The sequence below is a fragment of the Alternaria ventricosa genome (assembly GCF_023758065.1).
Source record: "Alternaria ventricosa strain BMP 2768 chromosome Unknown scaffold_2, whole genome shotgun sequence".
Taxonomy (NCBI): Eukaryota; Fungi; Ascomycota; class Dothideomycetes; order Pleosporales; family Pleosporaceae; genus Alternaria; species Alternaria ventricosa.
This window is the reverse complement of record NW_026055682.1, coordinates 411369-439288: the sequence shown is the minus strand read 5'-3', so window position 1 is coordinate 439288 and position 27920 is coordinate 411369. Positions and strand designations below refer to the sequence as shown.

Below are 27920 nucleotides of genomic sequence, written 5' to 3'. Positions count from 1 at the left end.
TAATATCTTTATAAAGAGAGGCGTAGAGGCCTAGTTACGTAGTCTTCTCTAGAAGCACGTTAGTGCGCTCTACTACTACTTACTATACTCTTCTACCTTTAGTTAACTCTAAAACTTATTAGAGCTATATAATATACTTTATTACGTAACTTAATAAGTTATTAGGTCTATAAGTAACCTTATTTTAGCTAGTACTAGATATTAGTTAAAGCTACTATATGTTATCTATTTCTAAGTCTTTAATATAGAGAGAGGTACTAAGGCTAAAACTTAGGCCTCTAAGTCTTTTAGCTAGATTAAAGCTTACGTAATAGTTCTAAGTATATTATTAGTAGCTTTAATAAAGGTAGCGTTAGAGCTCTAGTCTTTAAAGTAAATAGTATACTATATCTTACTATCTACTTTATACTAAAAAGTGCACTACGCGTTTATAAGGTAAGAGTTTCTAAGAATAATAGAACTTAAGAGAGACCTAAGTATAAAGAGGTTAGTTAGAATAATAATATTTCTAATAGCTACTAGCGCTCTCTAAACTATGCCTAAGAAAGACTTAAAGGTACTATTAGCAGCCTATATATAGAAAGAAGCTATTTCTATAGGTATAGAAGTAATAACAAAACTTACTATTTACGTAGTCTTTAGTTAAATTATGTTTAGCTCTACTTCTAAATTAAGAAGAGCTAAAAGTCTAGTACTATTAATAGTAGTAGGCGCTCTTAGGTAATTGCAGCGTATATACTTAAAGCTATACTTCTTATTATATTTATGTTACTCTAAGGTTATGTAGCTATTATTATTATTATTACTATTATATATAGAAATACTAGAAGATTTATAAACGTTAGTCTAGAAAAATATAGGTAGACTATCTAATTATCTATTAGAGTAGGTAGCGCGCAATCTAGCTTATATAATTATTTTATTTATCGCTTTAATAAAGAAGTACTTAGAGTAGCTTATAGTAAGGTTATTAAGCTATAAGTTTATTTATTTCTTTAAGAAGCTATTAGAATTACTATTATAGAAGAGGGCTAAAAGATCTTTAGCTTAGTAGAAGAGCTTACTAAAGCGCTTCTAGATCTTTAGTGTAAGCGCAAATAGATTATTAAGTATTACTAAGATAGAAGTCTTAAGAACTTATAACACTATTATATCTAGATTAGCTATTAGAGAGTTAAGAAGTTAAAGCTTCTTAGGTAAATTCTTAGAAGCCTTATCTACGTTAGAATAATTAGTTATATTAATATTATTATTAAAGGAGACTACCTTAGAGAGATACTAGTTAGCATCTCTATTCTTATTATTACGCACTATAGAGGTATAACTTAATAGGCTCTTAAGAGCTAAATTCTAGATAGCGTTATAAGCTAATTAGTTAGAGTTAGTATACTCTACACTACTAACCTAAAAAATCTCTTCTAGAGCTAGTCTATTAAGAGCTACCTTTCTTAGAGCTTAGACAAAGGCTTCTAGTAACTTAAGACTAGAGGCTTTAGAAAGGTTACTTATAATAATTATATTACTAGTAACTCTAATAGAGTTTTAAGCTAGAGGCTTATAAGAGTTTATTATAGTAAGTAAGTCTATAATAGAGTATTTATTACGCTATAGTTACTCTTTAATACTTTCTACTACTAACTATATAATAGGCTAATTTCTATTAGTATAAACTTTATCTAATAGCCTCTCTATAGTTCTCTAGTAGAGGTAATTATTAAGTCTAATATACGCCTAATAATTACAAACTAGCGCCTTCTTATTTAGGTATATAGTAGCTAAGTATTCTTTCTTACTATAGGTATAGTAGATTATAGATCTACAGAGCCTACTATTATATATTTAGTTATTATATGTTAAGTTAGCTTATAAAAGAGCGTTCTAACTAGTTATTAGAGCCTAGAAAGTTATCTACAATACTATACTAGCCTAAGAGGTAGATTAGTAGATATAGCTTAATTCTAATATAACTATTTCTAAGGTAGATTATACTTTGTTAAGAACGTTAGAGTCTAAGAGAAGTTTAGATTCTTTTAGTTATTAGCAAAATATTATAAAGTTAATTCTATTAAGTTTAACTTTTATAAACTTTTTAATAAGATTATCTACTTCTTCTTAAGTTATAGTATATCTAGGTAGTATCTAGACTTCTTATTTACCTTTAGAATAAGTACTTATAGTAGTAGAAGATTAGAGAAGTACTCTATTTAGGTTAAAGTAAGAGAGAGTAAATAGCTGCGCTAAGCTTAATAAGGCTCTAGGCTTTCTTTATAGTAGCTCTATTATATAAGTCTTTCTAGTAAAGAAGAGGTTAAACTTTTCTATTTTAGCTTTATAGAAGAATATCTTACTAAAAAACTTTTTAATCTTATTATACTTAAAGTTAAGAGAGCTACGTATAAAGATCTTAAACTTACTTAGAACTTTACCTAGATAAATTTTATTTAAGCTCTTTACTAAGTAGAAGCTCTTTTAGTTACTAGTTACTACGCCTATATCTAAGTAATAAGTAAAGTAAAGTCTAAAGCTATCTAGGTAGCTCTATAGAAAGAGGTTTAGTGTTATAAAGTAGACTTATAGCTAGGCTCTTAATAAGTCTTCTATTTTCTTCTACTAGACTTTGTTCTAGGCTCTAAAACGCTTCCTAAGAAAGTTCTAGACTAAAGCCTAGTTTTTATCTCTTTTAGCCTTCTTAAACTCTAGTATACTAGATTTAATAATATTACGTCTAACCTAGTTATAATAGTTAAAAAGATTAAAGAATTTCTTCTTAATAGTTTATTAGTAGAAGAAAGCCTATTTCCGCCTAAAGATAAGAATTTATAATTAAATCTACTTAATTCCTAGATTTATAATCTAAGTCCGCTAACTCCTTCTTATCTTCTAGATTTATAATCTAGACTAGTACTAATTATATTAGTCTATGCGTTGTACTGCATAGACTAATAATTAGTTTATTACTAGATCTTTTAGCAATTGCAAAAAGAGAGATAAGAAAGATAAGAGTTATTATATTACGTAATAACTCTAATATTAACTAGGCTAAGACAAATAAAGGTGTTTTAGAATCTCCTAGTGTAGTAGATTAAAACTAGCTACTAAAATCTTAATTACGTAAGCAATTAGATTTACTAGGAATTTTTCTAATTTGTTAAGAAATAATAATAAGTGCAATCTTAACAAAGCTTAATAATAAAAAAGATAATAATAACTAAGTTATTATAATCTTTACACTATTAAGTAGATACGCTTAATAGCTATAAGTATAGATTCTACTCTAATCTAAGCAAAAATTAGTAGCTTAGTACTTAATCTTAAGTAGCTAATAATTTTAAAAATACTTTCTAAACTATTTATATAATACTTAATCTAGAGATTAATAGCTATAAAGCTATAATAGACTTATTTTATAAAGTTAAGCTACTATATTTATAATTACTAGCTAGAGCCTAGCTAGAAGATTAGCGCTTATATATATTTTAATTAACTTAGTAATAAGCTTTTAGCTAGCTCTTTTTACTAAGCTATTAAGCTTATAGATATATAGTAGTAGCGTTATAATTATAATTCTCTTCTTTTTAGTCTATTTCTTATATCTTAAGTACTCTTTGTAGAGTAATATTATAGTATTATTATTCTAATAAATTTTTATAATCTTCTACTAATAGTAGTACTTAACTATAGCTATAAAGCTTATAATAACTTCTATTAAAGAGTCTAGAGTTTTATTCTTTAGGTTATAATTATATAGTTTACTTAAATAATTCTTCTTAATAATTAAAGCTTATTTATTAAGTATATAGCTTATAGAAAAGTTAAGAAAGTTTTATAAATTTTAAAAAATAGTTATAGTAATAGCTTATAAAGCTTATAGGACATTCTTTAAGTTATATAAGTAGTAGTATTATTATTACATTTACTACGCTATATACTAGTAATTTCTATATTTTAACTAGCTTTAGCAAAAGCTTTAAAAGCTTACTTACCTAGATAGTCTAATTTTTAATACTAAAGGTTAGCGTCACTAGTATATAATTATAGAACTTAGAAGTAAGTAATAGTATTTATAATAATAGAATTAAAAGAATAACTAGAAAAGTTATATTTAATAAATAAGAAGTTAAATCTACACTTAAGAGTTATAAGAATAAAAAATACTTTTAGTGTTTCTATTCTAATTATATAATTATAGCCTATATACTATATACTACTATTTTTAAAAAGCTCTTTTAAGATAATATAGGCATAGAAACTAAAGATAATCTTAATACTTATAAGTATAAGATTAGCTTTTCTAAGTTTTTTAGAGGTACTAAAAATAAAATAAAGTATGTAATTACTAATACTAATTACTAAAAGAATCTAGCTACTTACTTTAACTATTTCTTTATTAGTTTTAATAAAGAAATTAGGCTTAATTAAAGCTTTATTATTAACTAAGTAGACTATAGCTTTACTAATAAGAATTATACTAGCTATAAGCGCGTAAGGCTTAAAGCTTATACTAAAAATAAAAGGCCTAAACTTAGTAATTAGCTTTTTAAAGTAAATAATTATAAAAACTATATTACTTAGGTACTTAGAAGCTAAAGTACTTATTTTTTAGCTAAATTACTTAACTTTCTTATATAGGCTACTCTACTTTTCTTTATAGTAGCGCTTTTAGATCTTTTACTTATTTTAAGCTAGAAGTTCTATAAGTAAAATACTTAGTAGTTTAAATTTAGTAATTATAGTCTATAATTAAAAATATAAAATAAACTTTTACTTATACTTTATATTAAGTTTATAAAAGTAAAGCTTAAGTAGTAAGCTTAACTACTTTCTACTTAACTTAGTAGAAGTAGAGAGTTAATTTATAACTACGTTAAAAATTATATTAGCTTTTCTCTTTCTAGTAGTAATTAATATTTTCTAGAGAATAATACTAAATACTTTACTAAGATTATTAAAGCTTAATATATTCTTTCTAAGAGCTATAGTAAATAATTAATTATATTACTACTAGTAAGTCTATATAAAGTTAAACTTCTTAATTATAGTTAGAAAGTTAGTAATTATAAAAAGTTTTTTAACCTCTAAAAGCTTAAAGATCTTTACTTTCTAGTAGAGTATTAACTAGTTAGTAAACTACTTCTTAGTAGTACTTTTCTAAGTTTTCTTAAAATAAGTATAATACTTTATATAAACTATATATTAAGTAGTTTAATTAGTAAAAGTAAGTATAGTTTTTAAAGTTTTTATAAAAGACTAGACTATTCTTTTATTATTACTTATAGTTATAAGTAATAAGTGCTTAGGCGTAATAGTATATAAAATTTAGTTTTTAATATTATTAATTTTCTTACTCTTTTTTAACTACTACTTAGACTTATAGTTTTAGTAGGCTATAAGTAGTATACTATTTTTAGTTTTATAGTTATAATTTTATAAAAGAGTATTATACTTATAAATAGCTTTATTATACTTATTTTTTTAATTTTTAGTTAGTTCTATAGAAAGAAGAGCTAGAGCTATAAACTCTAGAACTAGAAAGTTAAAAAACTTAGACTTCTAAGTATCTATATATTTAATATCTAAAAAATTAGAATTAATCTCTTTTTAGATACTTTTCTTATTATAGTATTAGTTAAAAAGTGTAAACTTAGTATTTTAGTTAAATTACTTCTTAAGAAGTATACTTATAGCTATAATAGCTATATTATAATTACTAATATCTATAAAGTTAGAGTATAGAATTAATATAGAGATATAAAAAATAATAAAGAGGTAGATAGTAATTAAGTAATTACGTAGAAAAAGTTTAAATTATAGAATATTTAGAGAGAGTAGAGTAGAAATAAAACTAATTAATCTATTTTCTAGTAAGCTTTAATACGTAGTAGAAATTAGTTCTATAATTAAGTAGCTAGGCTTATAACTATTAGAGCTAAAGATAGTTAATAATTAAAAATAATTAAGTATATTATAATTATTCTACTATAGAAAAAAGTTAGAATAAAATCTCTTACTATATACCTAAGAGCTAAGCGATTATGTATCTATAATTAGATAATTATAACTACTCTTTAACTTGAATAATATATAACTATAATAACTATAAGCTTTATTCTAAAGGTTATTCTTATATTCTAAAGTACTATCTATATTATACCTTAGTATATTAATATAAGAACTATTATTAAGTTAAACTTATATTATATTATTCTTTTTAGTCTATAAATAAAAATCTAATAAAGTTATTTAATAGCTATACTATCTTTAAGAGCTTCTACAAGTTTTTTAAAAATTATAAAGCTAACTACTTTACTAATAACTCTTACCTAGCTAATATATACTTTATTAAAGCTTTCGAGTCTAAAAAAAAGAAGTTACTAGATACTATTACGCTAGATAACTTAGAGCCTAAATAGACTAAACTCTTACGCTATCTACTAGAATATAATATCTTAACTAAAGTTATTAATACTAATTAACTTAGCTTATATTCTTCAGACTATATATATAACTAAACTACTTATATAACTTATTAAGATCATATTAATAAAAACTAGCTTATAAAGAATAAGAAATAATATTTTATAGAGCTTAATATAAACGTAGAAGGTTACTTAGAGAATTTAAATAAGAAGTAGCGCCTATTCTATAACTATATATTAAACTATTATACTACTTACCTAGACTATTAATATCTATATTAGATACTAAAGTAGCTTCTTAACTATCTTAATAGCTCTATTAGTATAGGTAAGATATATATTATACTTATACTCTATTATAAGCTAGAGAATTAAGTATAAGCTTACTTTAGGCTTTTTACTCTTAATTCTATTTTATAAGCTATACTATCTAGTATTATAGTATATAACTTTAAGAGCTATATACTTTATACACTCTTCTAACTCTTTATTAGCTTTTCTATTAACTATTAGCTACTATTACTTACTACTTAGTTAATATTCTAATTCTAGTTTTATAGTATTTAATATATTATTATTAATAAAAAGTTAATAATAGAATTAATAATACTTTAATAGATTAATATATATTATTATAAGATTTTCTCTTAATACTCTAGTAAGCTATTTAGTAGGCGTAACTTTATACTTACTAAAAACTTCTACTAGCTACTTTTAGTAATAGTAAGTCTCTTATATAGTACTTCTATTTTTTCTAAGTTTAAGTTTATATATAATACTTAGGAATTATAGCTTTATAAGTACTTTAATAAAACTATTATATTAATATAATTACATAGTAGTCTAGCGCTAGAGAAGCTATATTCTATACTACTTTAAGTAAGTTATATAATAAAAAGACTTTAAGTAAAAGCTAAGTACTACTATTAAGTTACGTTTACACACTTCTTCTATATATTAAGTAGTAGAACTTTAAGAATACTATCTTTTTTATACTAATAAAAAAGAAATTTACTCTATAGAATTACGCGCGCCTTTATAATAAAAAGATACTAGTTATTAATACTATTATATTATATAAAAGCTTATAAGCTATTAAAGTAAAGAATAATATTACTAAGAACTTAATAGTAATACTACTACTTAGTATTAGAGTAAAGTATATAATTACTAAGAATTTATAAGTTAAAGATAGCTTTATTAATAGTTACTTTTATATCTTATAGAATATATACTAGTTAGTAAAATATAATTTTACTACTAATTCTTCAGACTATATCTTAGTTACTATTACTAATAAGTATTTTAGCTCTATTCTTAAGTATATAGATATTAAATAAAATATAGTACTAATTTTCTACGCCTATTATAAGTAGTATTATAGTAAAATTATACTAGCTTATACTTAGTTCTTTTTTATATCTACTTACGCTTTTACTATCTATAAAGATTAAAGTATATTACTTAACTAAGTGCGCTTAAGTCTAGGTAAGAAAAACTTTACTACTAGTTTAATATATATTAGTATTTTATAATTATAAACTTTAAATAAACTTTTTTTTAAAACTTCTCTTAACTTTAATTACTTATAATAAAAAATAATACTAACTAGTTATATACGTAAGTATAACGTATTTAACTACTATAGCTAGTATTTAGTTAACTTAACGCCTAAGTATACTAAGTTACTACTATAGTTTAAGTTACCTACTATTATACTTAGTACCTAAATATATAATAAGAATATAAATAAAGAGAAGAAAAAATATAAAAATATAGATAAAGAAGAGAGAGAAGGTAGCTATAGTAGAGAGGTAGAAGAGTTATAGCTAGTTATTATAATTAGCTCTAGAAGTAATAGCTTATTTTTCTTAGTAAAGAATAATAATTTTAATTCTACTACGTATTTTATTATAGTAGCTTACGCTACCTATAAATAAGCTAGACTAATATTATCATTAGAGCTATATAACTAAAGACTATACTACTCTAAATCTACTATAATAAATAAAATAGATTTATAGTAATAGAGAGTATATATAGTTGAATAAGTAGAGTGTCTATAGTTTAAATAATTAAGCTTAATTCTAAGAACTATTAATAATTTTATAACTTAACTTTAATTAAACCTATATTTATTTACTAGTGTAGTTATAATTACTATACTAATTTTTAAAGTTCTAGTAGTAGAGATACTATAAGAGGCTAATATTATTTTTCTTTTATTAGTAAACTAATAATTCTATAGCTTATAAACTAGTTCTAAAAAAGTAAAGTCTATTACTAGTCTACTAAAGAATATATTACTAAAGGTTTTGCTTACTTTTAGAGATATAGTATTAAGTAAGCTAAAGCTTAAAGCTTTAGCGCTATTATCTTTAAAGTAGTTAAAGCTTTTAAATTTAGGCTAGCTATAAAGCTATTCTAATACTAAAGTACTTTATAACAGAAATTTAATACTAATCTCTAAAAGAATTATAATATAATTATATATACTTATTAGCTTATAACTAATAAAGTAATAGATTCTTAAAGTTTATAGTTAAAATATAGATACTAAAATCTTCTTTAGGAAGAGCGCGCTTTTTTAATTCTATAAGTTTCTTTTAAAAATAAAAAATTAATAAAAGTAGCTTAAATTAAATACTAAACACTACGCTAGTACTTTAAACTATTTAATAGTTTTTAAAGTAGTTATAAGTCTATATAAAACTAATTCTTTACTAGTTATATTACTTTACTACTTTACTAAAAAGTTCTACTATATTACTTTATAATTACTATGTTAATTACTATTTATATAATTTTATTACTATTATAAAGCTTATATAAGCTACTCTACTTTTAGTAAAAAAAAGTTTATTAAAGAAGCTATTCTAAAAGCTATTCTAGTAACTATAAAATAAAATACTATCTATATAATAAGAAATATAATATAGAGCTATATCTTAAATTATATATATTATTCTAGAGTTATTAAGAGTTCTATAACAAGTTTTATTAATTCTACTATTATTTTAAAAAGTTATCTAATTAGAGTAAAGCTTTAATTTATTTAAAAATCTATTTTTATATTTAAAAAGCTTACTAATAAAATTTATAAGCTATTCTAAAATAGTAACTATAATTTTAATTCTATAAACTAAGTAAAAGATACTCTAATTAGTAGGTTAACTAAAAAAAGCTATTAATTACTATTACTATTTATATCTATAATTTTATATATATAGTAAGGCTTAATACTAAAAAGCTTTTACTATCTTTATACTTAAAGTAAGCTATATATTAGTAATATAAAGCTATTACTAGAATTCTAAGAATAATAAACAATAAGAAATAGAATACTAAAAATACAGTATCTATAGTATATATTTTTTTACTTAATAGTATTACTTAAATAAATACTATAGTTACGTTTTATAGCAGCCTTAAATAAAACCTATTAGTAGTTACTAGATAAATATTACTAAAGAATAAAAACAAAGTTATTGTAAAAACATTTTTTTGATAGTACTTAGAGATATAAAATATTTTAATAATATTATAGTAATAGACGCGTAATACCTTTTAATATTCTTTTTCTATTAAAATTATATTATTATAGTAAAGAACTAGCTTCTTAAAACTCTTTTTAGCTTATATAGTTAATTAGAATAACTATATACTATAGCGCTAGGCTAACTATATTATATAATATAGTATTACGCGATTTAGATAGTAGTAAGACGCGCCTAGAATATTACTATATATAGTAGAATAAGTGTTATATATTACTTGCTTAATTATTACCTATATTAGTGTTATCTACTAAGTACTATAGCGCGTAATCTTAGAGAGTTAATAGAGCTATAATAGAGTATATTTCTATAATATACTATTAGAGGCCTATTATCTAATATTTAACTAATAGAGGTCTATTACTACTCTAATTATAATATAGAATAATAGCTATTAGATTAGCTATTAGATATCTTAGAATATATCTTTAAGGTAGGTATTCTTAATAATATTTTATCTAGAGCCTATTATAAGTAAAAAGTATTACCTCTAACTACTTTTATAGCGCTTTCTAGTAAGACTTACTAAGAATTATCTATATAAGTAATCTAGATAGGTAAATATTCTATATCTAACGCTATAAGTATACTTAGAAGGTATAGCGCGTTAATATATATTAGACTATAGCTACTTCTAATATCTTCTCTATTATTATTAATATTTTTAGTACTACTATTATAGTAGTAGTAGAGGTACTGCTACTATTACTACCTTTCTACGTTAGAATAGAAGGTACCTACTACCTATTTCTTAACAAGCCTAGAATTTAATATTAATTATGCCTCTAATATCTTTTACTTATAACATAATATTAGAGAGCTATTAGAGGCAATAGCTATCTTAGAAATATTATATTTTATTACTCTATTCTACCTCTAACAACCCCCCTACGGTGCGCGCGACGGTACCTTTCTACCCACTTACATTGTTCTATCTCGCTATCAAAGCAAGGTGCGACACGAGCTTCCACGCCGCCCTATTTGGGTTTGACCATCGAGACATGTTCGATCTGATCGTCTTGCACGTGAGCGAGATGAATGAGAAGGAGTCACTGCTCGGAGCCAGAGATCAATCAAGCTATACGCCCTTCCACAAAGCTGTGCTAGTTTGGAGAAGTCAGAATACCCTGAAGATACAAAAGCGGGAAAGAACAAAGCTGTGTATATTTTAGCTTGCGAAGGAGACATCAACTTATTTCACAGGTCTAGCAGCACGATGGAGGAGGTCGACATGGCCAAGATCGACCTAATCAAGGCACTGCTTTAATCTTGTTTTTTGGGACGACTCTTTCATCATGCGCAAACGAGTAGTGCGTTTACAGAAGATTGGGTGGTGTAGCGTTAGTGGAAGATGCTTCCGCTTTCATGTTGCTTGGGCATGCGTTGGATGATGCAGACTGTTACACATACGCTCAATCTTGTTCCAATTCCTCTAGTCACTTCCAAACAGCGCAATTATAGCTTGATTCCAAGGATGCAAATGAAATGGGTCAAATTCTAGGGTATCGTGTCTCATCTAAACAAAGTGTTGTACAAGTGCGCAGTCTAATGCTTCCATCCAATCATTACGTTCATTTCCTGTTCTCAGCTACGCTCGCGTCATCACCGACCACGACGATCGCTGGCGCAGCACCAGCTTCAGCCTCGCTCTCATCGCTCTTCTTCTTGCGGAAGGTAAACAAGGCCTTGACCTTGCTCATACCCTTGCAGCAACCCCGGTAGACGACGACGACAGGCTTGCCGACAACGCGCGCGATGGCAGCGAACCACTCATCGGGGAAATACCTGATGAGTACTGCCCATGGAATGCAGACAAAACCAACGACGATGCTGATAGCCCATTGTGTACCATCGATACCTCCGGGCTTGATCTGGAATGCGCGACCACCGACAAAGACGATGAGAACCTGGAGGCCGATGATCATGACGACAATGCCAATGAAGAACCAGTTCCTGAATACACCCTCAAGCACGTTGAGTTTGTTGTCCAGACGCCTGTTGTTGAAGATGTTGAAGATTTGCATCCAGACGAAAGCATTGAAGATGACGGTGTCGAGCTCGAGTTGCTTGTCTTCAATGGAAAGATCGTAGCCGAGAATGTCGCCGCCGGCAAAGTATAGCACGAAGATGACAGTGATCTTGTAGATGTTCTGGCCCATGATCTGCTTCCACATAGTTGTTGTGATGAGCGGGCCTTTGCCCTGTGGTGGGCGGTCGAGGATCTTCTCGGTTGGTGGGTCGGTAGCGAGCGCGAGGGCGGCGAAGGTGTCCATGATGAGGTTGACCCACAGAAGCTGTACGGCTCTGAGGGCTGGCTTCATCTCTTCATCGTAGACCGCGGTCACGAACGCGAGAACGACAGCAGTGATGTTGACAGTTATTTGGAACTACGCATGTTAGCTGATTGGAATGAGATGGGAAATCGTGTGTGGCTTACCTGGAGGAACTTCTGGACGGCGTCATTGACAGCCCTACCCCACATCAACGCGGTGATGATTGAGGCAAAGTTATCGTCCATTAGAATGATCGAAGAGGCTTCCTTGGCGACCTCAGTACCAGAGACCATGGAGAAGCCAACGTTGGCTGCCTTCAGTGCTGGAGCATCGTTGGTACCATCGCCGGTCACAGCGACAATCTCGCCAAGAGTCTTGAGACGCTGAACGAGGATGCGCTTGTCTTCAGGCGATGAGCGGGCCAAAACCTGTAGTCGCGGCAGTACCTCATCAAGCTGCTCCTCAGTAAGGCGGCGGAAGTCTGGTCCTTCCATCACCAAACCACCCTCGGTATAGATCAAGCACTCGGTAGCAATCGCTCGTGCAGTTTGCATGTTGTCACCGGTAACCATCCTGACCGTGACACCAGCCTTCTGTGCCTTGCGAACAGCCTCAGGCACACCAGGTCTTACAGGGTCCTGAATACCGACTAGACCGAAGAATGTGAGATCGCGCAGCAGGGAGGCGAAGTCGACACTGCCACCCTCAGTGAGCGTGGCGTTGACCGGTGGCCATTGCTCGAAATCGCGGTACACTAGTCCGATAGTCCTGAGAGATCGGTTGGCGTATGCGTTAATGGCCTCGGTCAGTACCTGGCGGTGCTCTTCCGACAGTGGCTCTGTCTCCAGTGATTCGAAGTGCGCAAATGCAGAGGCAAAGCTAAGGAGGATCTCAGATGCACCTTTGACGACGAGGCGGTAGTAGCCGTTAGGAAGCTTAACAACAGCACCCATGCATTTCTTGGCTGAGTCGAAGGGGAACATGTGTACTACCTGCTCGCTGTCGCGGGTCTCTGATAGCGATACGAGTCCGAGATGGTCCTTGGCGAGCTCAAGTAGCGCAGTCTCAGTCTTAGATCCGACGAAGATAGGCTTGCCGTCCTCTTGGCCTTCGAACGCTGTAGAGTTGATCGCGATAGACTGGATGAGAAGTTGCTTCGAAGCAGCCGACACCTTAGATGCCCATGCCGAGATGGTTTGGTCCTTCTCCGAGGCGGCGTCAGCGTGAACGAAGCTGGTGGTGCCGAAGGTGCCAGCAACGACTGTCATGCGGTTGGTAGTCTGTGATGATGTTAGCTGATGTTCATGTCCAATCGAGTGATCGCACTTACCAAAGTACCAGTCTTGTCAGAGCAAATGGCTGTAGCATTGCCCATAGTCTCGCACGCGCGCAAGATCCTGACAAGGTTGTTCTCCTTCAGCATCTTTGTTGTCGCAAAGGCCAGTGCCAGCGTGACTGCTAGTGGAAGGCCCTCTGGGACTGCTACCACGATAATGGTCACAGCAACAATAAGGATATCCATGAACGCCGAGCCTTTCTGCGATGCAGTTCGGGTGTCGCCAGACAGCCCACCAACAAAACGGAATAGAAGGACAAAGAACAGGAGACCAGCAGCAGCGGTTCCGAGGTATGCGATAGCCATGGCAAGCTTAGCGAGCTTCGCTTGTAGAGGTGTCTCCTCGATCTCGACGCGGACAGACATCATGATACGGCCAAAACTGCTGTGCTCTCCAACAGATGTTGCCATGAAGGTACCGACGCCCTCAAGAACCTTTGCACCGGAGATGACAAAGGGGTCAAGGCCCTTGGTGGATTGACCAGACTCAAGTGCCTTCATGACGGCGGCACCTGGTGTCTTTCGCATGGCGTCAGATTCTCCTGTGGCAGAAGACTCATCGCACTTGACGTCGGAGCCATCCACAAAGATTCCGTCGACTGGAATGACATCGCCAGGCTCTAGGTGTATGATATCGCCGGCGAGAACATCGTAGATGCTGATCATAGCGGTTCTTCCAGAGCGTGTGACTTTGATATCGCGTTGTTCCTTCTTCGCATTGAGCTTCGCGAATGCCTGTTCCTTCTGCCAGTCGTTCACGGCTGTGACGAGTACGACGATAACAATAGCTACAACGATTGCGCAGCCCTCAACCCAGTCGACAGGTGTCGGAGATCCCGGTGGATGTTCCGCACCAAAAGTTTCGTAGAGTCCGAGTGCTAACGATATCGCCGCTGCAACGGTAAGAACAATGAGTACAGTGTCGTTGTACGCGTTCCAGACCAGTCTCCATAGAGGGGTGACCTTTTTCGGTGGTAGTACGTTTCGTCCGTGTATGCGTATGCGATCCTCGAAAGGCTTTCCGTCACTTGGCGGTCGACTCGATTCCTTTTCCTTTGTAGGCGTCTGTGGATTTGTTGCTTCGTCGAAAGAAATGTGCCTCGCAACTGTCGATTCGTCGGCACTCAGACCGGAGTGAGTGTCTGATTGTAGTCCGGCTGCGATACCGTGAATGCCGCCCAACGCTTGATATACAGGAAGCGACTTTGGGTTCAACAGCTTGCTGAGCTGCGATGGTGTGAAAGCAAAAGGGTTGTTCGTGTCGGCTTTAGCTTCAGCGCGCAACTCATTTTGCAACGCTGTGTCGTAGTCTGCTACTACCGTCGATGCACCACTTGTGGACGCATTGCTGGGTGATATTGGTGTCCGGAATGGGTCTGATGTTTGTGATGTGACCGTGTCTGCTTGACTGAGAGCACGCTGTCGCGTGTTGATTTGGAGTGTCGGAGGGGCAAGTTTGCCGGACTCCATATTTGAAGTATGATAGTGAAAATGCAAATAGACCGCTGGAAAGATGCAGTTGATGATCGTACTTCAAAGAGATAGAGACTATGTGATAACAGTATAAGTGCTGGATTGTAACAAGGCGGAGGACGGAAGCCTCTCAAGGTGCCATATACTCTTTCAAGGTTGAAGCGGGCTGTGTAAGTGTGGGCCACCACCAAGACTGCCAGGCGCTTGGTGCGCGATATTGGTCTACCTGATGTGATACGTACTCCGCCAGAGCCTCGCTTGGCACCTGGTAGCCTCCTGAGGAACGATGATTCCGCGGCGGCTTTTTGCCTTCGCAGCCCAGGTGACATCTACACATCGAACACTTGGTAGAATGACCGAGAACTCAGTCTTCCGTCTACGTCGCATCGATGGTTGAGCTGTAGACTTGTCGCCAAGGAGGCGAGATTTGATGCTTTTGGCCACTAACGGCGTTCATAGCGAGATGAGCGGCTGTCAAGAAGTCCGGTGGTCTTGGAAGGGGGCAGTGCAAACCCCATCCGAGCGCAATGAAGCGCGGAGGCCCTCAGCGTCCGCTTCCATCGCATCGCTATGGACGACTGCACAAAGACTGTTGAAACAGAAACAAGGTGAAAAGAAGGAACAAGCGATAGTCTGAAGTTACGATTGAGTGTCGCTTCGATGTCCAACGTGCAGATCAGGGCAAGGCTAGCAGGGCTTAACCTGCGCCACGGTAGCGCCACTGAGGCTTTGCTCATGCTTTAGCCATCTTTGGTTTAGCCTACTCGACTCTCAGCTTCTCCAGCCTACCTATAAAACATCTCTGCCTGGGGCTATCATGAAGAGTTCAGGTATTCAGCGTTTTGCTCGTGTTCCTTCAAGGTAACAAGGACGCAGATGGATAAAACCTTGTCAATAGCCCTCGCAAAACCTCGCTACCCATGGGCACAATGGTCAAGACCCCAGATGCATGATAAACACGGCCGGTAGAACTTTGCATCGCGCATCGCCGTCTGAATCTCTTGAACATGCTTTGGAAGGTCTCATCCGCGGCGATATGCCCGATACAAGTTCCATGTCTCCGTCGAGACATGCTTTACCGCCTGAGGCTAACTTCACATGGCGTCCAATCAAAACCGACCAACTGCGCTCATCGGATTCTGCCTTGTCTTGGAAAGCGCCTGTTCGGTCTTATGTCGTGCGTATCTCGTCACACTCTCCGCTCAGTAATCTCAGCGGGGCAAGAATGACAGCTACGATGAGAAGCGTGTTCTGGGCGTGCGCATGAGGGTGACCGTCATCGAAGCTAGGAGGGCCACACGACGAAATATGTGGCGCAGTCACTGTGGCACAGTGGTTGTGGCGCATTACATTCGAACACGGGGCTGCCGAGGTTCGACTCATTAGGATCGGTCGACTGCTTTTCGCAAGGAGACCGTCAATCTAGAAGGTCGGAGGCGGAGTAGAAAGGAGACGCAAGGATACACCGTGGTGGTTGGGGAATGTCATCAAAGGAGAAGGAAATGATGTCATACGCGGGCGCACGGACTATTCGCCGCTTGCGAACTGGCAGCTGGGAAGCTCGTTCTTGCGCATGCCTGATTTCAAGTTTGATTGCGGAAGCCTGGACGGCTATGCTTCGCACTGCGCCCATTCCGCTTCATTGAGGCTGCAACATCAACAAAAAGACCTTTTGATTATACGACAAAGAATTCCGGTTTCCGACCGCCCAGATTCAAAGCACTATCTCGGCGGATGTCCTTTTCACGCCTCCAGTAATCCCTTGTGCAAAATGAACTCAGGATCCACCGCAGGGGCCTTGATATACGGCATGTCCCTCGTCTGCTCCAGATGCACGCTCCCATATCGCAGCAGCCCTGCCAAAGTACCAGGTGCAGCATCTATACCCTCGTTCTCCGGAAGGTCCAGCAACGTGCCAATATGAACTGTCTCGCCCAGCCCTTTGCCATGTGTAATCTTCTGCATCACACTCTGCGTCAACATCCCCCACGTGGCCTTCTTTGCCTTCTCGTATACCGCGTCGGACTCGTCAGCATCCACGCTCATGGCCAAAAGCTTCAGAAAGTCTGCGCTAATATCGAAGCCAAGAGTGTGCTCAGCAGGAAAGTCTTCAGATAGCGCGTGCCACAGCAAGACCTTCTCAGCCCAGTAGGTGACGCCATCGAAACCACCGTTAGGCTCTTGCAGCCACGTCAAGCGTATCCAGGCGAGGCACTGCCCGATGTATCCGATGAGAGTCTGCTCGTCGACTTTCCACTCCCATTTAAATCCGGAGTCTTGAAGATCCTTGCTGTTCATCTGCTTGATGAAGCTGATGAGAGGCGACTGCACCACGCCAGTAAAGTCGGTACGTCCCTTCCAGAGCTCCAGGAAGATTAGGTGCCTGTTCACAGTCAGTCTGATGAATCATGGCTGAGTGGGTATGACGCGCCAGTTCTTGATGAACTCGTCGCCTTTTCGAGAGGCGACGACATGATTGGCCATGAACTGACCATACACCAGTGGCGCAGCGACTGTAAAAGGGCTGCTGTCATCCCCAAGTTGGTCCCAGCAGACTTTGTCGAGATTGCGGAACACGATGCATCCGACGTCCATCCAGACGCCACCATACGTGTACAGTGCTGCGCCACGCAGGAAGTCGGCGCTATGGGGACCTACGTACGGCCCCGTCATCGTACCCTTCACGAAAGTCTCCGGAAGAAGGTCGGTCGATATCCAAGTTAACGCGTGATTTGGCGAGTCTGGTACCGTGTCGAGCACGCGAATAGTCCACTCAGAGCCGTGAAGTCGCACCCAGTTGATGATGTTGCGCTGTGTCCATGTTGGCATCTGCTGTACGCCAGCATGCCAGAATGTCCAAATGTTCTTCTCAGACGTGATAGCTGTATGCTTCGTCAAGGAGTCCAGAATCTCAGCATCAGTGCGGCTGTCTTTCGACTCCACATACTTCAGCTGTGACTGATACTCTTCTGGGATCTGGTATGTAGGTTCTGCCATCATGATAGTGGAAACCGGGCCGATGATACACGTGCTGCTGCAGCTAGTATGTGCAGAGCTAAAAAAAAAACTTGCTATGCCTTAGGGCGCAACTAGTGGAAGCTACAGCATGCTCTTATAATCTTTCAATGACAGAGTACCGGTCATACGAGTTTTACAGCTCGCATATGCCTCATCAATTCTTCACGGATTTATCCGCAAGCATAGCACGATAAGAGGCTCGGTAAAACACCAACATGCCTGCATTACGGGCGTAACGTTGCTCCAAATCATGACGAAGCTGCCAATGAGACCTTAGAAGGAACGATGCTCCGGGATAAGCGCTAAGAACAATGTGGTGTAACGGAACGTCGTTTGTCGTTCGCTATGATCGGCAACTCGTGATGCTTCTTCAGAGGATGACTGCATCGCAGCAATAATTATCATGCAGCAGCTTCCTGGGCGAACATGGGATAATGTGCGGGTACGTACTTACTGTGACTCAAAAACTGGCGTGATCGCTGGGAATATCGCTACCTACATACTAAACAAAGGTCGAATGGGATTTATATTGTTACACTGTCCAAGATGATACAGACTCAACATTTCTATCGTACACTCTAGTATTCCCACAAACCCCAGTCTACTTCCTCAACTCAAGATGATATGTAGCCAATTGCTCTTCAGTCATGCGATTCGGACTCTTCACCAGCTGATCTTCTCCTCTCCCACTCTTCGGGAAAGCAATGACATCCCTCACGCTATCCCTGCCGCACATCACAGCCATCAACCGATCCCATCCCAGTGCGATACCCGCATGAGGCGGGCAGCCGCTCTTCAACACATCAAGCAGATGTCTGAAGTCCTCTACGCGTTCGGGCTTCATTTTGAGGATATCTTTGAAGATGAATTCCTGCATAGCGGCGGAGTGGATACGGCGACTGCCGCCGCCGAGCTCGACGCCGTTGACAACGATGTCGTAGTGTGCTGCTACAGCGGAGGAAGGCGAGGTAAGTAGCAGGTCGACATCCTCGGGTGTCTTCGGTGCGGTGAACGGGTGGTGTGTTGATGAGAAGCCTGCTGATCCACCTTGACCTGGTTCGCTGTCGCTCGACGGGGTAAACAATGGGAAGTCTGTTATCCAGACGAACTTGGTAATTTTAGGTGCCTCAATCAGTCCCTTTGCTATGGCTGCTTTGTGGAGAGCAAGACGCAAGTTTCCCAACATTGTTGAGCCGCCCGAGAAGGGCGCATTTGGACGTGCCTGGAGGACAAGAAGGTCGCCGTTTTCCACAGCCAGCGCTTCCGGGCCCTCCATCACGTATTGGTAGCCCAGTGGTCCGAGGCCTTGCATGGGCTGAGAAAGGTCACCGATGAAGATACCTGGTTGACCATCGGGGTTGTCGAGGAAGACCTTTCCGTCCGGGCTGTCAAGGAAGTCGGCAATGAACTTGCGGGTCGTCTTAGGGTCATCAGATATGCGTATCTTCACTGCATCGACGGCCGGATCTTGGAGAGAACTAATCTTGCCGATCAAATCGGCTGTCAGGTGTTCCGTAATGGTGTGGATCTGTACTCATTAGCTTGAGGAGACAGCTAGGTCGCGTCAGCTACGCACCTTTGCCTGGAATCTTAGGTCTGGTTTATCAGATCCATATGCAGCCATTGCCTCCTGATAGGTCATTCGCGCAAACTTCTTCTCCTTCTTTATTCCAAGCACTTTATACCACAGCTCTCTGAGTAGAGCTTCTGTCTCGTGCATGACGTCTTCCTCGTTAGCGAAAGACATCTCCATATCGAGCTGTTCCAGTTAGCGGAGTCTTCATCAGAGACACGATAGTGCTGACCTGGGTGAACTCTGGCTGTCTGTCGGCCCTCAGGTCCTCATCTCGGAAACACCTAGCAAATTGGTAGTATTTCGTGAAGCCCGATGCCATGAGTATCTGCTTGTATTGCTGTGGGCTTTGTGGCAGCGCGTATGCCAATCCTTTCTGCCGTGTCGGCACGAGAAACTCTCTTGCGCCTTCAGGAGTCGATTTGAACAGTATCGGCGTTTCGATCTCCTTCCAGTTGTAATGGTTCAAGTGCAGTCTTGCTCTAGCCATGGCTTTCGACCGTTGGAAGAGAGTGTCGCGCAATCTCGAGTCTGTACGAAGCTGTAGATGCCTTTGGTCTGGGCCAAATACAGTGTCATCTTTTATAATGATATCATCCGATATGTAGTTCAGTGGCTGGACGTGCTCCACAGCGATCTCCCGGGTACCGAGCAGGTTCATACCCGCGAATGTGTCGGTCTTGGCCCCTTTGCGCTCCACTAGCTTTCCCCGGACTATGACGGGAGTCCACTCTTTTAATAACCGCAGGGTCTTATGCGCGTCCGGTGTATCCGCTTCATCGTTCAGAGGTTTGGAGACGAGTTGGACACATACGCCTTGGTTCTTGTGGCGGAGCATCGTGAAAGAGAGTTTGCTGCTAACATCCCGCCGTGCGCTGATATAACCAGAGATCTCAACTTCCTCTCCAGGAGGACTATTAGTGATCTTAGAATTCCATTCATCATTGAGGTCCTTCCAAGAGGATGGTCGAACTGCATCATGGTGAGCGAAGGCATTGAACATGTCGTTGTGATCATACTGGTGGCCTTGAAGTCATCAAGAGTCTTTTGCAGATTTTCATCCTGATTGCGTGTCTGCGAAGTCGCGAAGCCTCGCGTTGCGTGCCCCCGACATAGGCCTGCACGACTGGGCGTGATCCCGTGATGGGGTGTTCGACAAAACCGCGAAATCTCTGCGTAGGAGATGCGCAAGCCATTATCCCGTATCAGCACACATCGTGAGACGCGTGCAAGACTCATATCTGATCGCGACGAATGATCGACCTCTTGCAGATATCAGCGCGATTATGACGCCTTCAGTGAGCGCGCAGCCAGATCTCGAAAACACGCCAAGCCGCATCCGCCACTAGCTCCAAAGAGGTTAGCGTCCGCCCAGACCACGCTGCAGAAGCTTCAAAAGGTTTCCGGCGCCCACACCCAGTTCCTCTCGCTATCCCTCCAGTTTATAACACGTAAGTCACCCTGCTGTCGCAAATTCCCTTGCGTCAATACTAACAAACCCGCCAGATGATGAAAGCCTAGCGTGTATCAGCTGAGCAGCTCTCCTCATCCGCCTTTGAACTCTTCCTTTCGGGGGCTTAAGTGGTTCATTGGTAGATTTGGATGTGGTTGCATGACTTCCGCGTCCGGCACACACACCTTGTTACATAACGGACGCTTTGACGGCATCTCTGATTCAATAAACTGGTCGGTGTCCTATACATACCGCGCACCCCGCACGCGACGCAACGACGACAGCCTTTGCGGCGCAATGAACACCGCCTTCGCGACCGATGCGCGCAACGGCGCAATCGCATACCTGGTGGAACGGGCTGTGTATACTAAAGTCGATAGCAATACAATCAAGTTTTCCATGTTGCGCATGACATGTGAGTATCGGATACGTGATGTGGGAAGTGAGGATGAGCTCTTGAGGATCTGTGCCCAGCGCGAGGTCCTTGACGACATCATCGCCGCAATTACTGCGAGTGGAGAAGTAGACCATCTTCTATCAACTCTCCTCAGTCGGCGAAAGAGTAACGCTTTGTCAATTACCCCTCCACCAATACTCTATGGGAAGAGGGGCGTAAAACACTTGCGACATACCCATGCAAATTTGAATCCGGTGGGTGCCATCAGTAGAAGGGCCTTGCGCATCGGCGTACCTTTGGACCGTGCAATAGCTGCTTCTTGAATGTTCGGAGGTCGATCGACCGCTCGTACCTGGTGACACCATCCACCTTTGCACGGCCTAGACCATGTCCTCGGTCGAGCACACATCAAGGACATTCGCGTTCTACGTAGTGGCGTAGCGAAGCTTGTTGGAACTCATGTTCCGGGTCAGAAAGGATTTGTTCGTTGGTCGGCGCAATTCAAATGAGGCAATACATCGAAAGCCGTCGATTGTAGGTTTCGGATCCGAGTCACCCTTGCAGTTGTAATTCGTTCGCCATGACTTCGGATCCGAGACAACGCAAGCTTATAGACGTTTACGCAGTCCAAAGGAGGCAATCTGTCGAAGGCTGTCGATTGCTGATTTCGGATCCGAGCCAAAGCAAGCTTAAAGATCGGCATCTACTCAGTCTACATGAAGCGATTCGTCGAAAGTCGTAGGTTGCTGGTCTCGGATCCGAGAACAATGGTTGCGGTACAATGAAGCCAAGGCTAACATTGGGCATGTGATTCGGATCCGAGCCAAAGCAAGCTCAGATGAAGACGTCTACGCAGTCCAAATGAGGCAGTTTGTCGAGAGCCGTTAAATCCGGCTTTCGGATCCGGGCTAAAACAAGGTTAAAGATAGACGTCTACGCAGTCTAAATGAGGCAGTTTGCCAGGAACTGTCGAATGCTGCCTTCGGATCCGAGCCAAAGCAGGCTCCATATGAGCGTCCGGACCCGAGCCAAAACGGGCTCGGATATGAGCGTGTACTCGCAATCGGTGTAAGCCACTCACACTAATGAAAACTCACGGCTCGCTGAATGCGCACTCAGTGATGTCAAATCTTGTGTCATTCTGTAAAGAAATAGAAGAGATCCCCTAGGTAGCGAACCATCACCATGCCCAGTCCCTTCCATCAAGCCCGCAACGCAGCGACACCCAGCTACAGCTTCTCACTTATGTGGACAGAAACACACTTGGAGTATGAAATGTGGTAGGAAACAGCATGGCCAATACCAGGCGCTACCGAATATACTCTTCGGCTGCTTGTCATCCTATGCGCTCGGCGAACGGCGCGACCCTGAGCTCGAGCTAGTCGACGAGCCGGTCTATGACTCCGAGCTGCCCGACTCCGCACTCGGTCCATTGCGGTAGCTCGAGTCGGATGTCACCTCGTACGACGACGAGCCGCGGTTGTGGTGGGCGCGAGGACGATCTTCGGGATGGTTGACGGTGTCGGATCGGTGGCCATCGAGCGTCTGCATATGTACCGGCAGCGGTGCCGCTGGCTTCTCAGTGTGGCCTGTGGAGGCAGAGAGGGTGCCGAAGGAAGGCATTGCTTGACGCTGGGTCATGGTAGGGTGTCTGGTGCCGGATCGCAGCTGCTTCGCAAAGTCGTACTCGTCTGTTCCATCGGTCGCCTGGCGAGCTGCAGAGGGGTCAGTATTGTCACTATAAGAATTACAGAGACATACCAGATGTGGCCTCATAATGGGTAGAGCTTCGGCCAACTCCATGCTCGTGATATGCTTCGCGGCCATCGTGGTCTGCGCCTGGATTGGCAGTCTCGTATTCGAGCATCTTCATCAGACGGTAGAAGATGCATGCTAGGATAGCGCCGAAGAGGGGTCCAATCCAGTAAATCCAGTGGTGTCCAGGCCATACACCGGTCACGACAGCAGGTCCGAAAGACCGAGCTGGGTTCAGTGAGCCTCCAGTGAAGTATACACCTATGTTTGTCAGCATCATCGTGTCTGGGCAGCTCGATGTTGGTACATACCAGCCAGCTCCGCGATGAAGAGAGCAAGACCGATGCCGATTGGAGCGACGAACGTCGCCTTGTGCTTCTCTGCTGCCAACATGAAGATGGCCAACAGTAACATGAATGTCAGAAACATTTCGATGAAAAGGCCTCGCGTCACTGAAGTTTCCTTGCTGAGGGTCGTGTTCACGGATAGTGGTCCTGGAAAAAGACCAGATACCACTGCAGCGGAAGCAATGGCGCCGAGAAGTTGCGCAATGATTAGCAGTATGACTTTCAGCCATCCAAGCGCTCCAACGAAGCCCATGGCGATCGTGACCTAGACCTTGTCAGCGTGTCCATTTTTATCAAGGAGCTTCAGTGCACTTACCGCAGGATTGAAGAGACCTCCACTGATGCGAAAGAAGACCCAAACGTTGACTGCGAGCGAGAAGCCAAAAGCCAAGGAGATGTACAGCAGTGATCCAATGTCCATGGGTCTATTACCGCGGAGATTGTTGGCGACCTGTGTGGCAGCGAAGGCGAAGAACAGGAAGAGGAAGGTGCCAACGAATTCACCGGCAAAGGAGATGAAGAGATGGCGAGCTCTGTTTGGTAGCCATCCGAAACTAGCGAGACGTGGCTCTCCAGGCCGGTTGGGGTCTTCAGTGTATCTCGACTTCATGCCTGGCAGAACCATGACGCTTTCCGAGGGAGAGGCTAGAGGTCAACAGTGTCAGCTAAGGATTGGTGAATGCCACGAAGGAGTTCCATACATGTGCGCTTGCGTGAAGGTGGGTCGTAGGTGATGGGCTCGTGAGCTGAAGTTCACAGCCAAGCAGGTGAGACGTAGGAATGATATGAGTAGGAAAAGAGCTGCTGAGAGGTATGGAAGCTGATAGTAGGGCTGGTTGTAAGAGGAGCTGAAGGTATGAGAGGAGTATAGGCGGGAAGTCGAAAGAGGGAGGAGATGGGAGCAGCGTGACGACACGAAGGGCGAGGAGAGAGCGCAGGCAGTCGTAGCGGTGATGTTGACGGGGTACTTTCCGATCGAAACAGATCTCGTCGTAAAGCAGAAGCCGCGAGCAGACCTAGATGATTGACGAGGAAGGAGCGGCCCGCGAGCAGAGTCTGGGTGACCGTGACATGTCCAGCATTGAATATTACCTGGGAGACATCGAAATTGCCATCGCTCTGGGCGGTCTTTCTCTGTTCACTGTCTATTCATGTCTGGGTCACCTCCGCTCTCAATCATTACAGACCCAACGAGGTGAGCATGTCCGCCGTGTGTACCTTGAGCACAGGGTGAGTAAACCTACTCGTGCAAAGCCAGAGCTTCTACTGCAAAGCTCTGCCGTTTGATACTTATTCTCATGCCAATCTAGTACATGAGTTCTGAGAGCTACAGAATGTTTGCAAACTAGCCGTCTCCTGTCGGCGCGCTCTGGACGAAAATCGGGAGGAGGCAGTACGCAGACCCAGAAACTGCATCGCTGGTCATACGCCACTGTATCGCGAAAGTTGATACAGACTCAGAGACCATTACGACAAGGCAGACGTGGTGTTTGGTGTTTCTGACGTTTCTAGCATGGTCGAGTGCGGGGAATGGCATGCTTGGCACTCATCGCGCGCACGCGCAGCTGGCCGTCGTGCCCGTGCCCCGATTGCACCAGGGTCTCGCATCACGACATCATCGGGCGCCCACCAGCCTTTCATTCTGGAGCACGCGCTTCCTTATCGCCTGCCTCCAACGCGTTTCTCGCTGTAATCGCTGCGCCAGCTCTTCCTGCACATGTCCGCCGTCCGTTGTCTCGCGCCACCCGAGTAGTGACGACCTTGACGTCCGTTTATTGCCGCATCATCCATCGCTTCCTGCCCTTCACTCGCCCGCGTGACCCTAGACAGGACCACATCCCGTCTGTCTCCTGATCTCAGTCGATGCCTCTACACTCCTAAATATCCAGCACTACTTGCTGTTCTTCCCTTCTTCACCTCCTCCTGTCGCCGCCCGGCTGCTTCCGCAAGCATGCGCCCTCTCCGCCTACTGCTTTCGCTGTCTACGAGCCTAGTCGCTGTCACGCTCCTCCTATACATGGTCGTGGGAACATCGCAGAATGAAGAACAGGAACGCATCTCAGTTGCGTCAAGCCGAGGCAGTTTCAAAGCCATGTTCTCTTCACCGTTCCCCAGCTCGTTGTTCCCGCCGTCCGCGATTATTAGTTTGACCGACGATAATTCGACCTTCTTCCTCGCCCGACCCGCTGCCTTCGGTCCCGCGCTACCCAAAGGAGGCTTGAGCGGCTCTCTATGGATCGGTAGCGGGTTTGGAGATGACTCCATGGGCGCCGGCGGCGAGCTGGGTTGCAGCGACGTTCCGGGCTGGGAAGATGGCAACGATGACCTCATGCGCGCTTCACGGCCATCGGGCTATTCCAAAGGAAAAGCAAAGGACACCACGCTGGACAGGAATTTGCCTTCGAAAAAGGGAGTACCTGGCCCTAGCGAAGACAACACCAAGGACGCCGTTGCGGACGATGGAACGGACGATCACCTGCAACCTGGGCTTTCCAGCACCCACATACTGCCACGAAGCAAACACGCTGATATACAATCACTACAAGAGAGTGCTGAGATTGCTGGCAAGGTTGTACTCCTCAAGCGAGGGGGTTGTGGTTTCCTGGCCAAAGTTCAATGGGCACAATCGCGTGGAGGAGTCGCCGTTATCGTTGGCGACGACGTGCGTGGCGGCGCCCTCGTTCGTATGTACGCCAAAGGTGACACCTCTAATATCACGATCCCGTCCCTGTTTACTTCGCACACAACCGCGCATCTCCTGTCTTCACTCTACCCAGGAGACGGCATGCTTTCAGATTCTGCGGCCTTTCATGCCAGCGTCAAGGACACTGAAACTCATGCGACTCTTTCAGAAGCGCCACAAGTTGTACAGACTTCGACCCACGGGAAGCAACACTCGCTTCCATCCAAAAAGAAGACTGCGGAGGGACAGCGCACTAGTTTTTGGGACTCATTCTTCTGGGCATTTTTCCATGGTTTGAGCAACAAACCTCCCAAGGCTGGCAGCCGACGACTTCCCAATAGCGGTGACCTGGAATGGGTCGAGGTCAGTGATTGGGAAGATGACCAAAACCCCATCAGAACAAAATCGGCAGTGTCCACGGCAATCCCCACCAAAGTCGCTGACGGTTTCGTCATTGGCGAACACGACTGGCGCGATCCTGACCTCTTGCCACTCACTGCAACTACAAGTGCATCCACAAAAACAGCTAGCGTAACTCCAGTGAGTACCAAAGCAGGTAGCAATGCCTTGCCTGGCAGTGGTGAGTATACCCCAGCCAAGGCAAAGACCGGTGTGAAGAGCTCTTGGAACTGGTGGTCTGGTTCTAAATACAGCACTGCGTCTTCAGCATCATCTAGTCGTGCGCGCACTAGGAGCATTACCTCGATCATCGATGCCAACTCCGCGTCTATCAAAACATCCTCGCTTGCGGCTAGTGCCCACCAAGGCCTGTGGGTCACGCTTACGCCCACGAATGTCTCAAGCAGTCCTTTCTTCGACACTCTACTCGTACTCGTAGTCAGCCCATTGGTCACTCTGACAGTTGTGTACGCCCTTCTTCTTCTTAGATCTCGTATACGACGTCGCCGTTGGAGGGCACCCAAATCCGTTGTTGAGCGTTTGCCTGTCAGGACCTATCAGACAATAAGCGATTCTTCATCCGCAGCGACATCCAGCGCTGCTTCACCTACTACTCCTTTACTTCAGCATTCTGCGACTCGTTCTAGATCTCCCGAGTCTCGGTCGCGCTCGACTACTGTGTCAGAGACTCCAGCCACGTCGACGTCCGTGCAGCATGCATCTCGTGATCGCGAAGAAGAGAAGCGAGAATCTGGGCTGGCGGCGTGGAGAAGACGCTATGGTGGCCGTCAACGGGAATGCGTTGTTTGTTTGGAAGAGTACGTCGATGGTGTCAGTCAGGTCATGAGCTTACCGTGTGGCCATGAGTTCCACGCGGATTGCATGTAAGTCTTTTTTGCCATCCTATCGACACAGCCGATCTGACGTGAGTAGAACACCTTGGCTGGTCACGCGCCGGAGGACTTGCCCCATCTGCAAAGGCGATGTTGTACGTTCCTTGAGTCGAAGCTGGCACGACCGGCTACAGTCAGCATCGCCAACGCGCTCGCCCCGACTATCTATCAGCGAAGAAGATGTACAGACGGAAGCTGCTGAGACTCGCAACATGTCACCTTCCGCGTCGCGACCTGTACCCATGTCCAGATCTGGACCCACCGATCCATCTCCGCGTGATGACGATATTGAAGCCGGCTGGTCGGGGGACAACTCTCGGCGCACCTCTGGTGAGATCCCGCGAGCT

At 41.2% G+C, this 27920-nt stretch overlaps 5 protein-coding genes across 5 annotated transcripts; 1 reads left to right on the top strand and 4 right to left on the bottom strand.

Annotated features, from left to right (window-relative positions):
• Positions 1 to 11544: 11544 nt before the first annotated feature.
• J4E93_001174 (uncharacterized protein) lies at positions 11545 to 15052 on the bottom strand (the record flags this gene model as incomplete). The annotated part of the gene is made up of 3 exons (XM_049339126.1): positions 11545 to 12360; positions 12411 to 13526; positions 13577 to 15052. The coding sequence occupies 3 exons, from the start codon at positions 15050 to 15052 to the stop codon at positions 11545 to 11547; spliced, it is 3408 nt and encodes a 1135-aa protein (XP_049203083.1).
• A 1746-nt stretch (positions 15053 to 16798) lies between these two features.
• On the bottom strand, positions 16799 to 18052 carry J4E93_001173 (uncharacterized protein; the record flags this gene model as incomplete). Its single annotated transcript, XM_049339125.1, has 2 exons — positions 16799 to 17438; positions 17502 to 18052. The coding sequence occupies 2 exons, from the start codon at positions 18050 to 18052 to the stop codon at positions 16799 to 16801; spliced, it is 1191 nt and encodes a 396-aa protein (XP_049203082.1).
• Positions 18053 to 18674: 622 nt separating this feature from the next.
• J4E93_001172 (uncharacterized protein) lies at positions 18675 to 20649 on the bottom strand (the record flags this gene model as incomplete). Its single annotated transcript, XM_049339124.1, has 3 exons — positions 18675 to 19601; positions 19650 to 19832; positions 19879 to 20649. The coding sequence occupies 3 exons, from the start codon at positions 20647 to 20649 to the stop codon at positions 18675 to 18677; spliced, it is 1881 nt and encodes a 626-aa protein (XP_049203081.1).
• Positions 20650 to 22891: 2242 nt separating this feature from the next.
• J4E93_001171 (uncharacterized protein) lies at positions 22892 to 24208 on the bottom strand (the record flags this gene model as incomplete). The annotated part of the gene is made up of 4 exons (XM_049339123.1): positions 22892 to 23211; positions 23258 to 23512; positions 23563 to 23863; positions 23915 to 24208. 4 exons carry the CDS (start codon positions 24206 to 24208, stop codon positions 22892 to 22894), a joined length of 1170 nt encoding a protein of 389 aa, XP_049203080.1.
• Positions 24209 to 25549: 1341 nt separating this feature from the next.
• J4E93_001170 (uncharacterized protein) lies at positions 25550 to 26538 on the top strand (the record flags this gene model as incomplete). Its single annotated transcript, XM_049339122.1, has 2 exons — positions 25550 to 26282; positions 26471 to 26538. 2 exons carry the CDS (start codon positions 25550 to 25552, stop codon positions 26536 to 26538), a joined length of 801 nt encoding a protein of 266 aa, XP_049203079.1.
• Positions 26539 to 27920: the final 1382 nt, after the last annotated feature.